General features: G+C 45.4%; 4 protein-coding genes across 4 annotated transcripts in view; 2 read left to right on the forward strand and 2 right to left on the reverse strand.

The window, feature by feature from the left end:
* The window catches only part of BDV37DRAFT_277245 (HET-domain-containing protein), a gene marked incomplete at both ends in the record, with an annotated part of 3384 nt that extends 1524 nt beyond the window's left edge, over window positions 1-1860 (forward strand). The window contains 6 exons of the mRNA XM_032085715.1: window positions 96-98; window positions 169-171; window positions 242-244; window positions 356-724; window positions 783-1111; window positions 1173-1860. Of these exons, the coding sequence (XP_031934325.1) occupies window positions 96-98; window positions 169-171; window positions 242-244; window positions 356-724; window positions 783-1111; window positions 1173-1860 (1395 nt within the window). The remainder of the gene's footprint in view (window positions 1-95; window positions 99-168; window positions 172-241; window positions 245-355; window positions 725-782; window positions 1112-1172) is intronic.
* Window positions 1861-9081: 7221 nt separating this feature from the next.
* BDV37DRAFT_292642 (uncharacterized protein) lies at window positions 9082-9750 on the reverse strand (the record flags this gene model as incomplete). Its single annotated transcript, XM_032089224.1, has 1 exon — window positions 9082-9750. Exon 1 carries the CDS (start codon window positions 9679-9681, stop codon window positions 9082-9084), a length of 600 nt encoding a protein of 199 aa, XP_031934326.1. The 5' UTR covers window positions 9682-9750.
* Window positions 9751-9962: 212 nt separating this feature from the next.
* On the forward strand, window positions 9963-13435 carry BDV37DRAFT_289798 (uncharacterized protein; the record flags this gene model as incomplete). Its single annotated transcript, XM_032088550.1, has 3 exons — window positions 9963-10380; window positions 10444-10742; window positions 10814-13435. The coding sequence occupies 3 exons, from the start codon at window positions 9963-9965 to the stop codon at window positions 13433-13435; spliced, it is 3339 nt and encodes a 1112-aa protein (XP_031934327.1).
* Window positions 13436-14321: 886 nt separating this feature from the next.
* Window positions 14322-14873, reverse strand: BDV37DRAFT_289799 (uncharacterized protein; the record flags this gene model as incomplete). The annotated part of the gene is made up of 3 exons (XM_032088551.1): window positions 14322-14428; window positions 14482-14671; window positions 14733-14873. The coding sequence occupies 3 exons, from the start codon at window positions 14871-14873 to the stop codon at window positions 14322-14324; spliced, it is 438 nt and encodes a 145-aa protein (XP_031934328.1).
* Window positions 14874-15090: the final 217 nt, after the last annotated feature.

Genomic DNA, 15090 nt, shown 5'->3' on the forward strand with positions numbered 1-15090 from the left:
AAAGCATATGATGACGGTATAGGAGGTAAGTCAACCTCTCGCGAGTCAATATGATGCGATGCAGTGATGGCTGAAAACATATGATGATGGTATAGTTTGTAAGTGAATGTGCTCTAAAGCATTGTGATGCTGTCCAGTGATTACTAAAAGGATATGAAAACGGTATAGAAAGTAAGTGAATATGTCCTGAAACAATGTGATGCGGTGCAATGATGACTGAAAGCATATGGTGAGTGTGTAGTTGGTAAGTCCATATTCCTAATCATATGAATCACTTATAAACATTGCCTCCTTCGGCGATCTAAATTATATTCCCCTCAAAGATGTCCCTGACCTTATTTCTTCTCTGACGCAGGACGAGTGGGCTTGTGAGAGAGACACGGATCTAATACCAGACATTCATTCAACCGACCTACCTCCACCTACTCTCGATCCACTGGAAATATCTCGCCTATGGCTTCTTACGTGCGACAAGACGCATAGACCCTGTCACAAGCCTATTGATACTTGGCCAACCAGGGTTATCTTCATTGGAGATCATGATAAAGAGAAATTGCAATTGCGTGAACTTGATGCCCCTGTTGAATACATAGCATTATCTCATTGCTGGGGTCAAGAGACACCCGAGAGGCAAAAGTACCTGACTACAAATTCCAACTACAATCAGCGCAAGGATGCTTTTCGGTATAACGAACTACCATCCGTGTTTCAAGATGCAATCACAGTGACACGCAAACTTGGAAAAAAACTACCTCTGGATCGATGCGCTCTGTATCAAACAGGGAAACACGAATGATTGGAACACTGAGGGCAAAAAGATGGAAGATATCTTTGCTCTTGCCTACTGTACCATTGCAGCGAGTTCAGCGTCAAATTGGGAAACCAGTTTTCTTGGTCGACTCCCTAACAACATTCCAACTCATGCAGTGTCTCCAGGTTCCCATCCCGAACATGACTTTTTTCAAGACGTGGATGAAAGCAACTTGAATACACGAGCGTGGGTACTGCAGGAACGGATACTTTCACGTCGGACATTATTCTTCACATCGCGGGGTGTCTACTGGGAGTGCGGAGAAGGTGTTCGCTGCAACAACCTTACTAAGCTGAACTGGTAATGCCCTCTATTTATTCCTTTCCGTAAGAGAATTCTACTTACGTCTCTAATGCATAAGCCCCATTTCAAGATCATATTTCATGGACCCCAATTTTCCTAAGAGATTATACACTTCAGGTGTTACAAGAACAATACAATTCATCCAAGAACTCATTGAAGACTATACAAAGCGAGGTCTTACTATTCCGACAGACAGGGCTGTTGCGTTCTCTGGATTAGCTGAGCGTATAAGCAAAGCATTGGCCACTAAGCAGAAGTATGGGGTCTTTGAAATCATCATGCATAGACTTCTTTTATGGAAGATACCTGGTTCTAATGGGGAGCCGATTGCATACGAAAATAACAAACCACAGTCCTGGTCATGGATGGCGTGGCACGGGAGAGTAGAGTTCATAACAACTTCACCACTCAGGGTTCCTAAATATCTGAGATTTAGCAAGGATTATTTGAATGTCGAGGTCCGAACATTTGAGAATTGTGAGAAGCGACAAGTGACAGGACATTATACTATCATTGCAGGCCAAGCAGAAGTGGGTTCATTATTTTTCGACACAAATAAGACCCCACTCAGATATTGTGTTGTGATAGGGATGGATTTCAACGACGCGCGAGAAGACCCATACAAGCAATATTACGTACTGGTTGTGGACGAAACCGGGGAAATAGGGTATTATCAGCGAATGGGCGTTGGAGTAATAGAGGCACACTGTATTTCGAAGGAGAAGAGAGATGGGAAGCTTGTTTGAGCTTGAAAAGGCATTACGAAGGGCTATGTATCAACTACAACCTGAACCGAGGGCCACACGCTGTCCGGGAACTACTGCTGATATTCTTGGGGTTCAACCCTCCTTTATCTGTGACGTTAATTCATTCCCATCGAATTCAAATTGCTATCTAGCCTAATTTTATTCGTTGCAATTCGATATTGTCGGCGGTATGTCAGTGTACCTGTCTTTCTTCTCCTACTAAAATAAATAAAGATTGGACTAGTCAGGTTTATGAGCTTCAACGTCCTTTGGGTCAGGATTCATGGCAATCAGCCGGCTAACAGCGACTAGTATCAGAAGTCATCCCGATAAAAAGAGCCTTCATCAAATTCTCCAAAGGGTTACAGACCTGCCAGATCTCCACAAATTGAAAGTGTGGAGCAGTCAATTGGTTGCCTAGAGACACCATGGGAATTTCGAAAATCTACTTTATTTGGAGACTAAAGGCCTCGGATGCGAGCAAGGAACTTTGAATCTTCCAAGCTTTCCTGCTCTATTGGGCCTCGGGTCGTCCTTTGGCGAAGAGCGCACCTGTTACCATCTTGACGAATTTTGGGTCTATGTGGATTTGTCTCGTCTGCCCATTGTTTTAGCCCTCGAAATTGTAGGAGTTCTCGATCAAGAAATTTATGAAAACCTAACATTTTGTGGTGTTACAAATTTAGTACAAAAGTTCACGGCCATAGACATGAACGGTTGGCTATTCTGGGATAATTGGAAATGTATGAATGAGAGTCTTGAAGAAATACGTCTTCAAACTTGAAGAGAGAGCCGGTGCTCCCGTCTCATAGAGCTGAATTTCCCACATTTAAAGACTCTCGAACTGTAAAAATATATGAACTGTCTTCCTCTTAATATCGGATGGCCTGTCTTGAACCAGCTCAATCTGAAATTAGGCCCTGGGACCTTTTATCCTCTTCCATGCCGTCTACTATCTCCGGTTTCGGTATTACAAGAGTTACCAATCAATCACTCTCAATGTCATCCATGATGATATCTTTTTTTTAGCGATTATTGGCACGAAGAGTTAAATGATCAAGATTAAGAGATACTCGTTTAATTGATGTCTCGGCCAAATGTAAGGCTCGGGGAAGATGAGATAATTATTTTGGAGATATTGTCATCTTACATATATGGATAAATGTATCTCAACAGGTTCAAACCTGAAAAACGGTCTATACTAGGCTTAGCTTAGAATTATGCAAACCTTGGCATATATAAGCCAATCAGAGTACGTTTATTTATGTATATCACTTTATATAAGCTTTATGAAGCGGACTGGAGCCTTGTTTCCCGAAGTGGCTTAGTGCTTGTTAGATTTAGGGATACGAAATCAATCACAAAAGTATAAATAGTGATATCAATTTTCTAACGGTAATGTAGTGGTAAGCACCCAGAGACAACTTCGGAAAAATATGGGTTTGATCCACTTACATTTTCGGAGGTAGTGGGTTTGATTCCTATTGCTGGCATTATATTTACCACTTCAACAACCTCTATGGAGAGACACCATAGGAGTTAAAGTGGGGTCAACCCACAGGCCTATCAGGCGAGGCTCAAAGTTCACCTTCAGGCGGCTTAGAATATCTTTTATAATCATGTATCTTGAATAGTCGTCACCTGCGTATCGCTTAGTTGCGAGGGGTCAGCGTATGAATTACTCACACACACACGCACAGAGAGAGAGAGAGAGAGAGACAAAGTATGAGCTAAGTCATTATTCTTAACTTGTTGAACATCCCCTTTACACCATAGGATAAAAGTAAAGAAAAAAAAAGTAAAGTGCCTCTTGAATGTGATTCCGCTCCTAGTATACTATTAAAAAACTGAACGGGGAGCTATTTGAAAAATAGGATTCTGTAAGCGAATTCGAACCCTAGGGCAGAAGCAATGTAGGCTCAATGTATATAGCTGAACTTCTGCCTTCCAACAACTGTTCAATACTTGGGTGCTCAACCTTTTGGGCATCGCTAGGGTCGAGACCATTCTACCAACAAGGCGTTATGTAGTCTTTAGAATATTTGACCATGATGTTACTAAAAAGTTGAGTTCGATGTTTCAGAGCCCAGCAATCCTGCCGGCATAGTCTAACAAGGGAGGACAGCGGGAAAGGCCGACAATGGCAAAGGAAGTAGAATTCGGCCTTCCTATTCGACGCGTGATTTTGAGGATCTAGGCACTTTTGGTGGTATGACTGATATTGAGGGGCGTTGAAAAACGCGGGTGGTGCACAGAATCCTTACCGATTCCGTTATGTTAGTTACGTTATAATGGAATTACATAAAGGCGGAACGCCCAAGCTTGACTAATGACAGAGCTTACATCTTAAGCGAAAATGTATTCTGTAACACTTGTAAAACATCAGTCTACATGTTGTACCGGCCCTGAACCTAGGGGTGCCACGATGCCACTTCAATAAAATTCTTGTATTGAGAACTCGGTGGTACGCCTTAAATATGATGGTCATATCTCTGGTCAATGCCATTTCGCTATTAAATTTTCGATGATATCTTTGTCTGTAAACACTGGGCTGTTCACTAATATCATTGTTCAACCCGGTCAGCCAAAGAGAAGGGCATTTGCCTTCCGGACCCACTCTACTGTATTCGTTTGTGGAATGTTGGGCAATGGGTTAACTCACCAACAATGCACTTGACTCATTTGTTGACCAGGGGTGGGGAGTGTTCAACAGATAACTAATGAACACGAAACAATAGCAGCTGTTTTCATTGTGTCAGCTCAAGAAAAGCCATGCTGGATGAGTCTACCCATTATGATCAAATTACATCATATTACCTTGATCAGTATAGTCGGAGGCAACCTGAAATTTCTAAGAATTTTTCACTAATACAGTTTGTCGATTGAACTAGTTTGGCCTTTCCTTGATATTGAGGCCATAACATAAAAGTTTTGGAGTCAGCATGGTGCAACTTGTTGAACACAGAGGGATACCGGGGGTGGGGACATAATCGAAGGTCCGTGGGTCGCGGGGAACTGAGAGGCGTCATCTATGTAGGAGGGGCTATATGTTATTGCCTCAGGTGGATAAACTGCGCTGATCAACCTAAGGTTAGTGCCATGTTAATGTCAGCCTTACGCACCGATACCCGATAGAGGCATCATGTTATCTGGGGAGACTGTAGCTGACAGGCCTAGTAAAATAAGCAATAGGGGCATAAGGCTTTATGACACCACAGCCAGTACTGTAAAGTACTATTAGTCCCCTACTGGCAGGAGTATTTCCCGACATACCGGATTCTTGAGTGAGGAGAGGCAAGAAGAACAGAGTGATGTTGACAAGTTGCCCGAATCGCCCGATCTGTTAGGCCTGCATCAGCTGTTTGTCTGATTCGTATAGAAGATTCTAGACTTCTAGTCACAGGCGTATATTATTTACAGTAACGTAAATATATATCGTAAATAATACGCAAAATACAGTTACACAATACACTAGGGTTAACTATAGTCTAACCATATACATACTAGTGTGACTTGGCAACATCTTAAAACCATACATTGTGGTTCTAGGGGGCAGGCTGATTTCGCGCAGGCCACTGTACATAGAGGGTCTAATGCGCTTCGTGCCACATCAGGTCATATCCCATTTGCTTGACCTCCCACTACTGTGGACCCTTCAACCACCCAAGATGCTACAGCACAGAGGGCTTGGCGCAGCTATAACGGCTGTGAGGACATTGATAATGACATATGTCTACAAGAAGAACGTCCACATACCCCACCGCAGGCGAACCAGGATTCGTACAAAAGGTCTTGGTCTCAGAGCCTGCAGACAGATAGAAGATCATGTGCATGTCCAGATACAAATCTGAATATCGCAGAGCAGTTATATGGTACCCTTACCTCGGAGACAAATTCTCGCCACTGGTGCCTGTAGGAAAAGAAAGGCTTTTAGACTCATCAGATCACATGCAGATATCTAATTCACATTCAGCGAAGGCGACCGGATGCAAAAGAAAAAGGTGAGCCAAGTGGCAGTGACGGGCATGGTTGGCTGCTGCACAACACAAACTTTTGCGCGTATATAACCTATGCAGGGGGTTGAATAGACACCTACGTTGCGAATAGCTTCTGGATTAAGTACATTGCCCAGATGCGTTATGTGCACATCTACTGTGTAGCACTTGTCCAGCACTATTTATATTGTGTTATTCTGTATTATATGCCATCGTTCTCCCGCCGGCGCACAGTAACCCTGAGTCATTAATAAAATAAGGCATTAATATAAACGGACTATGGTCTAAGTTAAGCATCGGTTATATAGTTCCAATCGTTCTTCTTTCTCGGCTTCGAGACCTTTAAATACCAGCCGTACGGACGGTTCCCGGGTTAAAGTATGAATGAAAGATTATATATAATCTAATCCTATAGCTCTAACCTATTTGGTTTCTCACTTTATTCATCAACTTCCTCCATTTTTCACGCTTTGAAGAGTATGTCTTCGGCTTAGAGACCCGTGGAGCTTCTCTTATAGCCAAAGCTGTACCCAAGGATGAAATAGTTCGCGTTACTCCCCCTGAAAGTAAAATAGATGATGGCTGAGTTGTATCTGCCTTGTCCACTTGGATCATCCCCGAATCGGAATTGCACTTTATAGTTGTCGCTTCTGAGTTTGTGGAGTCCGTGGAATTTCTCCTTTCGGTGAACTCTGATGTGGGTATTAAAAATCTGCTCAAATGCATGTCCTGCTTATACATACCTAGAGTTCTTTTGTAGTGGGCGAGGGGAGCTTCGGTTTCCGGTAGAGCATCGTACTTGCCTACACAAAAGCTCTCATTGAGAATGACCTCGTTTCGTTCCGGTTCCCTAACGGTATGAGACCTCTCATCACCTATATGCAATCTGCTATACAAATTTTCCAGTTCGCTGTGCTCAGGGGAATAACCGATGGTGTCTACTGTTGCGGGATGGAATGATTCGCTCTCGCTTCTTGGAGACATCTTGGTGTCCTCAGAAGGACTAGACTTCTGGTCAAGAGCTTCATTAATTAGTTGGCTGTCAGTAAAACATATCCTAAGAAAATTATAGAAGGCTTACTCATTATTTCGTATGGCCAGAGTTCATGAACTTTAACAGAACTTCTTCGACCGAAGGAAAGAAGGGCGCGAATAGCTATTATATACACCGTCGTTTCGCTAGATCGCTGACTAGTACAGATATGAGCAAAATTGCCAGCCAATAAATAAAACTTTATGGTTAGTCTATACGTTTTAGCGGGCTACTTTACACAAAGAAAAACAATTACTGATCTGAGACTTCAACCACACTGCCACTATAATTGATTTGTAGCTAGAAATTATACATGGACGATATGAAATTACTACATCGTTTTCAAGGATTTGGGGAGAACTATACAATCACAAGAGACCAGGGTTGTGTTAACAGGCATGCTGGTGCCCGAAGTAGTACGAAGTCAGTGAATAGGGGGTTTGAGTCATCACTTGTAATAGAGTGACGATGCTTACATTACTATAATAGATGCTCTGATGAGATACCAAATAAGTTAGGTATATTTATGGTAAAATGCGATGCCTCACAGAATTAAATAGAATCTGTAGATTTAGTCCAAATGATACCTAAACAGACGTGATTCTTGAAGTCTGACCAGGAGAATAGTCAATGCAAGCAGAGGATACGCTACGCAGAGCGCAGTGTATTATTATTAATTAGGGTTAACGTTCATATAAAGCCATTGGATATGGCAGACACAAAGAAACCTGCGTAATATAGAGGGTTATACTAGGCAAAGAATAGCCAAAGCTAGATGGTCAACGATATCTACAAAGCAGAGTTTTACAAAGAGTCCTGCAAAGCCTATAGGCATAGTACGCCTATACAGCTCGCATCGACAACGCCTTACGTCAATGCTTTGGTCTTTATCAAGACAAATTACGGCGGATATAGTCGCAATAACCTTCCATGAAAAGCCTCACTAAATACTCAAATCTGTCACTGCAATGTGCAAAGCGGATTAGCCTTGTTGACCACTCCTTTCATCACATGGGTCCCACACTTGAATAGAACCTACGAACCATCATCCATCAAAAAGAGAAGGTCTTGGTAGCATTATTGTGTCATCTCTCTAAGATTAGTAAAACGTGATCAGTTTTTAGGGACGCTCTACTTTTGTGAACACAATTGACTGCATTCATTATTTCGGGTTCTATCAAAATATGGGTATCAACTGAAGTGTTGGGGACGCCCAAGATCCTCTACGTAGACATCGCCTTCTGTAGTGCAACTAAACGGGAGTACTCAACGTGTGTCCTTGTACGAAAATATATAATTAAAGAATTGAGGTTATTGTCATACAGATATAGCTCGACAATTGGAAAGTTGGGATCTCTACGTGAGTAGAGAATAGCATGTTTTATGAGATTTGGTGAAGCTCAGGATATTCAGATCGACCCACCTCTCTTTCTATTTTCACTCTGAATAGAAAAGCAGAATTCATTATCAAGGGTATCATGAGGGGAGAGGAAAGAAAACAGACAAACCATAAGCGGCTCGACCCTGGTACCGATTCTGCGCTTCTGTGCCTGGTCTCCAGGACTGGACTAACCTCAACAGCCCCGCAAATCCCGAGTACAATTATTCAACCTCATTCAACGAAGGAGTATAGGACCAGAAAGTGCGTGCGGAATAGAGCGCAAACCATGCTAGCCACATTAACTCTTCCATAGACGGACTGGTCTTCGTGATAAGAGGGTGCTATTCAACATCAGCCTGCATCTTAAATGAAAGCTTCGCTGCACATACCTTTCTGAGCTCATCCACTGAATTGGCAGAAGTAGTAGTTGATAAGAAGTCCAGTGCAGTGGAACCGGCGGACGAGCGATTGAGGCTGTCCACGCCCACTACGCCCTCGTCTTTTACATAGCCCTGCATCAGTTCCATAGTCACGTTAGCCACAGAGGTCAGGTCGGCTCTTGATGATTCATCCGGAGATCGTCTACGGCAGCAGTCTATGCGTGCTAAGAAGCGTCAGTGACCTCTCGACACGAAAGAAATGAACTATCGTTGATGTGTTACCAATTTTAATTTGTCCTTCGATGCTCATCAGGATACTTGAACTTTTCAGAGATGTATGCCTGATCCTTTTCGAGGATAAATAAGAAAGACCACTGAGAAACTAGGATCATTTACCACATTGATTCCGTGTTAACTTGCAAATGTGGAGGTCTAACTAACCTGCTCCATGATTGCGGCGAGCTGCCGCTCATTGGGGAAAACTTTGCATGCAACGATGTGCTCAAGAGTGAGCGGGTAAAATTCACTCACGGTATATAATATACCATCATACTGAAAGCACTCCGTAGCGGAGAAGATCTTCTCATGGCGAAGGGAACGAAGAGCTCGCATTACATTCTTGCCATCTTTAGCTGCAAACTGGCGAATTGTTTGAATATCTGAAGGATCGGATCGACGGGTAACAATGGCTACAGTGCCAGCTAGATCACAATCAAATCGTTTTTCGAAGCTTTTCCAAGGACACACTTTATGCAGTACTGGCAGGGATCGGTATCCGGAATTGCTAGGGTGGAGCAAAGCCTCATCTCGGTGCTGGTCATGCTTGATTCTTTCGTTTATTTGGGTTAATGGAGCCGGCGTCTTCTCAGTCAAACAGCCGCTTGAATATGGTATCTTGTTCACCAGGTGCTCGACTTTGTTGGCCTGTACGGTAAATGAAGCGTTTGTTTCTGGAAGGGAAGCAGGGGGCTTGATTGAATCGAGATGTTTAACATCTAGCAAAGTCAAGTGTTTTTCTTTCTTGGACGACATGATAGTATTAACTGAAAGTGGACATGTCTGGATGCAATAGGTTGAGATGAGCAGAAACAAAATTATCAATTCCACGCTGCACCAACAGACAAGTTTTATATAGACCCCGGCTAGTCTTCTTGAGGGGAAAAGGCCCTCCCTCAGCAGTAGCCCTCAGCTGTTGGAGGGCCAAGTGATTCAGTTCCTTCAAATATGACATTGGTAGCGCATCACATCTACCCGATATCTATCGTACCTCAATAATTCTATCATATTTGCCTTTTTATAAGTAGCTAGACCAAATGCAGCGGGCCTTGTTTACTGAGGAAGAGGTGCGCCTCGCCTCCGAGCGACGCCTGAAATATCAAGGGTCGGCGAAAGTCAGCCTCAATGACATTGTGTTTGACCCACCATTGCCTAGAGACCTAGACTCGAGAAATCTAGACAGGATTTGCCAGATGTTTCGAAAGAATCGCTGTCGTCGCCTTGACGTGGAGAATCATATTCCAGTGATCGTAGCTCGAAATGATCTCTCCACGGCACTCCAGCAAGCGGAAGTGACAGCCAGCGCCTTGATGACTAAAAGTGCTGAGCATCTTCCTAGTCTCCGATTTCCATCAGGCCAACTGCGGGGTCTACATGGACGACATCGCGCGCAGGCTGGCTCCATGGTGCTGGCGCCCATCGACCGATGGTGGGCCATAGACCTATACTTTGACGGTCTGACCGCTGCCCTGTTCTAACTCTAGGAGCGACGAGAACTGACTATGTGCTTCGGTACAGATATTAGTGAGGAACTACGGACGACTTTAGTAGAAGAATATGCCAACCAGAAGGCTCCAACTGATGGCGAAATATATCGAAAAATACGACAATATGAAGGTGAGCAGAATGAGCCTTTCCGAGAGCGGTGGTTCGTACGATTGTCAAAAAGCAATCAAGGCCGGCTGGAACAACTCGACAACCGCAAAAATCGCCGGCTTCGCGGCGCTTTTGATAAATTGCTACGGATTCCAGGCATTTGGCCCAATGGCATGAGGATCAGCATGCTACATCGTCTGATTGCCACTGACTGTGTAGAAGTGAGTAGTTACCTATATCTTCCTCTTTCCTACTCTCGGTCATTTTGCAACATACATCTGACAACACGTAGGAGATGATCACCTATCTCAAACACATCGAGGAGTTCTGGTCATCTCTCGTCGGCGCCGATACGGCTGCCATGAAGAAAATAGATCAAGATACTGTAGATAACCTGCAGCTTTTGGCCCCCGGTAAGAGCCGCGCGGATAAAAGTACCGCATGTGGCCTTGTCCTGAGTGGCAGGGCGTTTTCAGACTTCAGTGAGACAGAACGAAGGTCTATCTGGAGCCGTCTGGAGGTCTTTGATGGTCTGGTACCGTCGCTATATACCTTTTTCGAGGATTTCAAATATCTGGAAAACTGCGCCAAGTGCATTAAGCGCCTCTTCGGCCCCGTTAACGAGTCTATATGGAACACCATGAAACATATGTTCCATGGTTCACCAGACCTCGAAGAAGATTGTCTCATTCAGACGTCCGAGTGCACTGAGCGTCTTCAGCGCGCAGGCAGTGCAGAACGCCTCGATCTCGGCTACCGACAGGTTTGGCTCTTTGCCATGCGGAACTATACCCTCATGCCAACTGATCCGAAGAACGATGACGATCTCCTGGCAAAGCCCAATCGAGCCATGGCAGATGCTCGTACAATCTACGATATGGCAGACCTCGCGCGCCGCCTTGGATTCCATTCTTCAGAGATTGAGAGTCTCTTGCAGGGGTCTCCTGACCGCCAGATCGCCCGGGATGCTCTTCTGCAGGCCCGAAAACCCCACCGTTTTCGATATGACGTGCGCGAATTCGATGCTCTTGTCGACCGGATCGTTGAGTGCTTCTCAGCCGCTGTCCCTTACGAGCCTGAGCGGAGCCCTGAGCTTTTGGCAGACAGTACCGTAAAGGCTCGAGCCCGATGCGGGACGCCCCAGAAGCGGACGCATAGGCAAGACAGCCTACATCTGTTTATAGACTATCTTCATAAAGACGAGATCATGATTGCCGATACAATTACCACATTTTTCGTCCGTCGCTGCGTCTATTTTGCTTTTTTCGGGAAACCTTGCTCTCATGGCAACCCGTATATGGATCACGATGGTAACCCGCTTTCCCAGGGTTCACCTACATTTTCGCCATTATTCATAAGGGACGATAGCGCTGCCGCAGACCTGGAGACCACTATTCCCGCGGGACTGGCGGCGGAGCAACCTGAATCTGAGCCGGAAGGAGCACCGACAGGAAAAGGCCAACAGAACACACGGGGGCGGCAGCACCAGTCAGGAGTCCATGAGAGGTTACGACGCCGGACACGCAAAATGCGAAAGCGAAGACACCAGACACAACTAGTGGGACAGACTGCTGAGCCATCAATGGAGCTAGACTCCCTGAGCGCAGGGTCCACGAACGACGACGTAATGGATAACGACGGCTCGGATCTGTGGATCACCGATGCAGGCACTCCTGAGCCATCATCACCAGCTGCAGCCGTGGATCTGATGTCTAGGAAAACTACACCGGACTCTGAGCCTCTAGCACATGATCAGACTGAGCGTCAGGTGAGGTCAGAACTGGCTGCATCATTAGAGCCGTCTGATGACGGTGTCTTTGGACAGGTCGCTGCACCAGGACCCGTTGAAAGAGACTCAGGTCCCTTTGAGTCGATCACTTCCAGTATAGTTACCTCTGGTCAACCACTTGAAGCGGCAGATTTGGAACAGAACCCGAGTAGCCCATCCCCCAAGCAACCGCGCAGGGCTGCTAGTGGTGAAAATTTGATCCCAACTGAGCAGACCCCGCCAGAGAAAGAACCGGCGGAAACCCAGCTAGAGCCATATATGGAGGAATATATCAATAGGATCCTACAGGCTCGGGAGGAGCAGGACCGGTTAGAGGAAGAGCTCGAACAGGAGCGGCTAGAGGAAGAACTTAATTTCCCCTCAACTCAGCCCAAGGCAGCTCCGGAATCAGTTACGCAAGACCATTCCGGGTCTCCCAAACCTCATGTGCCGACTTCACCGGCATCGTCCAACTATTCCCGACCGGAATTTTACCAACCCGCTTTAGAACAGGACCCAGCAGTCTCTGTTGCTGAGGATCCACCGGAGACGGTAGCCGCTGTTCAGAACCCAGACCGAGGCACCGCGGAAGGCCACACTTCTGCGGCACGGCAGGAACGTCCCTTGACGGAACTTGATGCTGAAAATTTGAAGCCCAAAGTAGCACCCGGCACCACCAGTGCTCCCGGGGCCCCAGAGGGTTCTGCTTCGCCCTCTCCCGATGCCCCGACTAGCTCAGCCCCTTCCACAGGGGCATCCAAGGAAGAGCCGCCGCCGGCAGACATTGTTGAAATCTCATTTTGGTCATTCGAACGAGGGGAATGGCGGCAAACTAACCTTGTCCGCGTGGATGTGTTAGATCCTTCGCCGGTAGAGCGGGTTGCGAAGAAATACATGCGGAAGAAATATTCGTTGTACGACGTGAACTTGCAGAGCCTGAGCCCTGCCGGATGTTTTCGTGCCGCGATTGCCGACGGGATTAATAGGATATTCGTGATCTCTGAGCATGAGGAAAGTAAATTGGTAGCCGACGGGCAACTCATCAAGGACCGGCGGCTTCTGTACTCCGTTTCGAAACTGCTGGACCAGGACCAATCGGGGACAGACCGACAAACCAAGATCCATCGTCCGCGAAAGCCCGAGTAACATTCCCTTGTCTCCCAAGGACGTCTGAGTATTAAGGAGGGCCTCTTAAGTACAGGGATGATCTGTGAAAGTCCTCTTGAGATCGTTTCGGACACATGTAGAAGATCGGCATATGTAGAAGCTTCTAGGTCTGGGAACCACACCAGAATCTCCTCTTAGAAGAGTATTTGAAACGTGTATTACGCCATGTTGACTGAGTCCTGAAAGCATTAGGCTAAGAGCGTATTCATGCAACGACTTTTATGTGAGTGAAAAGAACATAATAACCATGACACGAAACTCTTGTTCTATGACAAATTTCCTCTTGTGAGGATCCTCACAAGAGGTAAGAGGGTATGAGACTCCCTACTTGAAATATGGTTCTGCACAAGAAGATCATGGCCATATGAAACATCTCATAGGTCTGCCGGGCTCACAATATTGCCGACACAAATGTAGGATAGTCATAGGATAAACTAGGATTGCCTTACCTTGCTCCGAAAGTGGATTGCCCTTCACCACCTAGATATTTTGAGTGACTCTGCTGCTCGCTACTATCCATGGCTAAAAATAATTTTGTACGCACAATAGCCAATACAGTCGCATACCTCTACGCCTTACTTTTTTTTTTTCCAGGGTTTGGTTTGAATACCATCGGTAGTAAATAAATTTAAGTGAAGGGTAATCAAGACGGCAAAGAGCACTCCAGAGCCAAGATCCGAAACCACACACGAGAACATGCCAAATCTGGCTGAAGATTGACATTACCAGCCTATAAGAGTATTATCAGCTAGCCGTAGTTGGATTGCTGACTTTCATCAAAATCATCAATAATCTCTAGCCGTATGACGTGCCACTCCAAGGATATGAAGCCCAACTCAATGGTGGGACGCGCTTCTAAGTACTCTCAATCGGCTCTGGGCTGGAACTCCAGTTCTGAAAGCTTTAACCCCTGATGGAGGTGTTCCCGTACCGTCTCCCGTATTTCGTCCCGAAGTTTATCTGTTGTGGAAACTTAGCCGAAAAGGTTAGCTTGCAATCTGAAAGATAAAATAGAAGGCGCCTACCCATCACCAGCGTTCGACCTTGCTCATCCCGGATGTTGGGCAATCTCTCAATCTGCTCTCCGGACGCCTCATGCGAGATTACATTTCCATAATTTGGTATTCCTTGGTAAAGAAATACTCGTTTGTGATGACCGAAGGGTACTTCGTTCCACTCAAGGCCGCTCGCAACGTAAATTGAGATGTTGAGTATCTAGAACGGTCAAGAATTAGCTTCAGCGGATCGTCTCTTTGCGTGGCAAGCAAATACAAACATAGCCGTCATCCATGATGTCGTCCTTCAATAGATTATTTAGCAGATCCTGAGCTGCAATAATCTCACTGATCAGCTTTACCTGCCAGACCAAATGCAGTCGGCGAACCTGGGAGGTACAGGTATTATAGCCATAGATCATTTTTTTCAAGTATGGAATTACCGTGGCAATTCCAAATCCACTAGCAATCACCAAGACGCTTTCATATCAATCCACATTCTCACTAATTCCATGAGGACCGGTAAAGAATGCTAAGAAGGAAATCGAGCTTTCAGCAGCTGCAGGAGCGTAGCGAAGAAGATCCGCGGTTAAACCATGGCGTGGCTGCACGAGAAGTTCCATAGTATCCTGGTGATCT

Source organism: Aspergillus pseudonomiae, assembly GCF_009193645.1.
Source record: "Aspergillus pseudonomiae strain CBS 119388 unplaced genomic scaffold BDV37scaffold_197, whole genome shotgun sequence".
Lineage (NCBI taxonomy): Eukaryota > Fungi > Ascomycota > Eurotiomycetes > Eurotiales > Aspergillaceae > Aspergillus > Aspergillus pseudonomiae.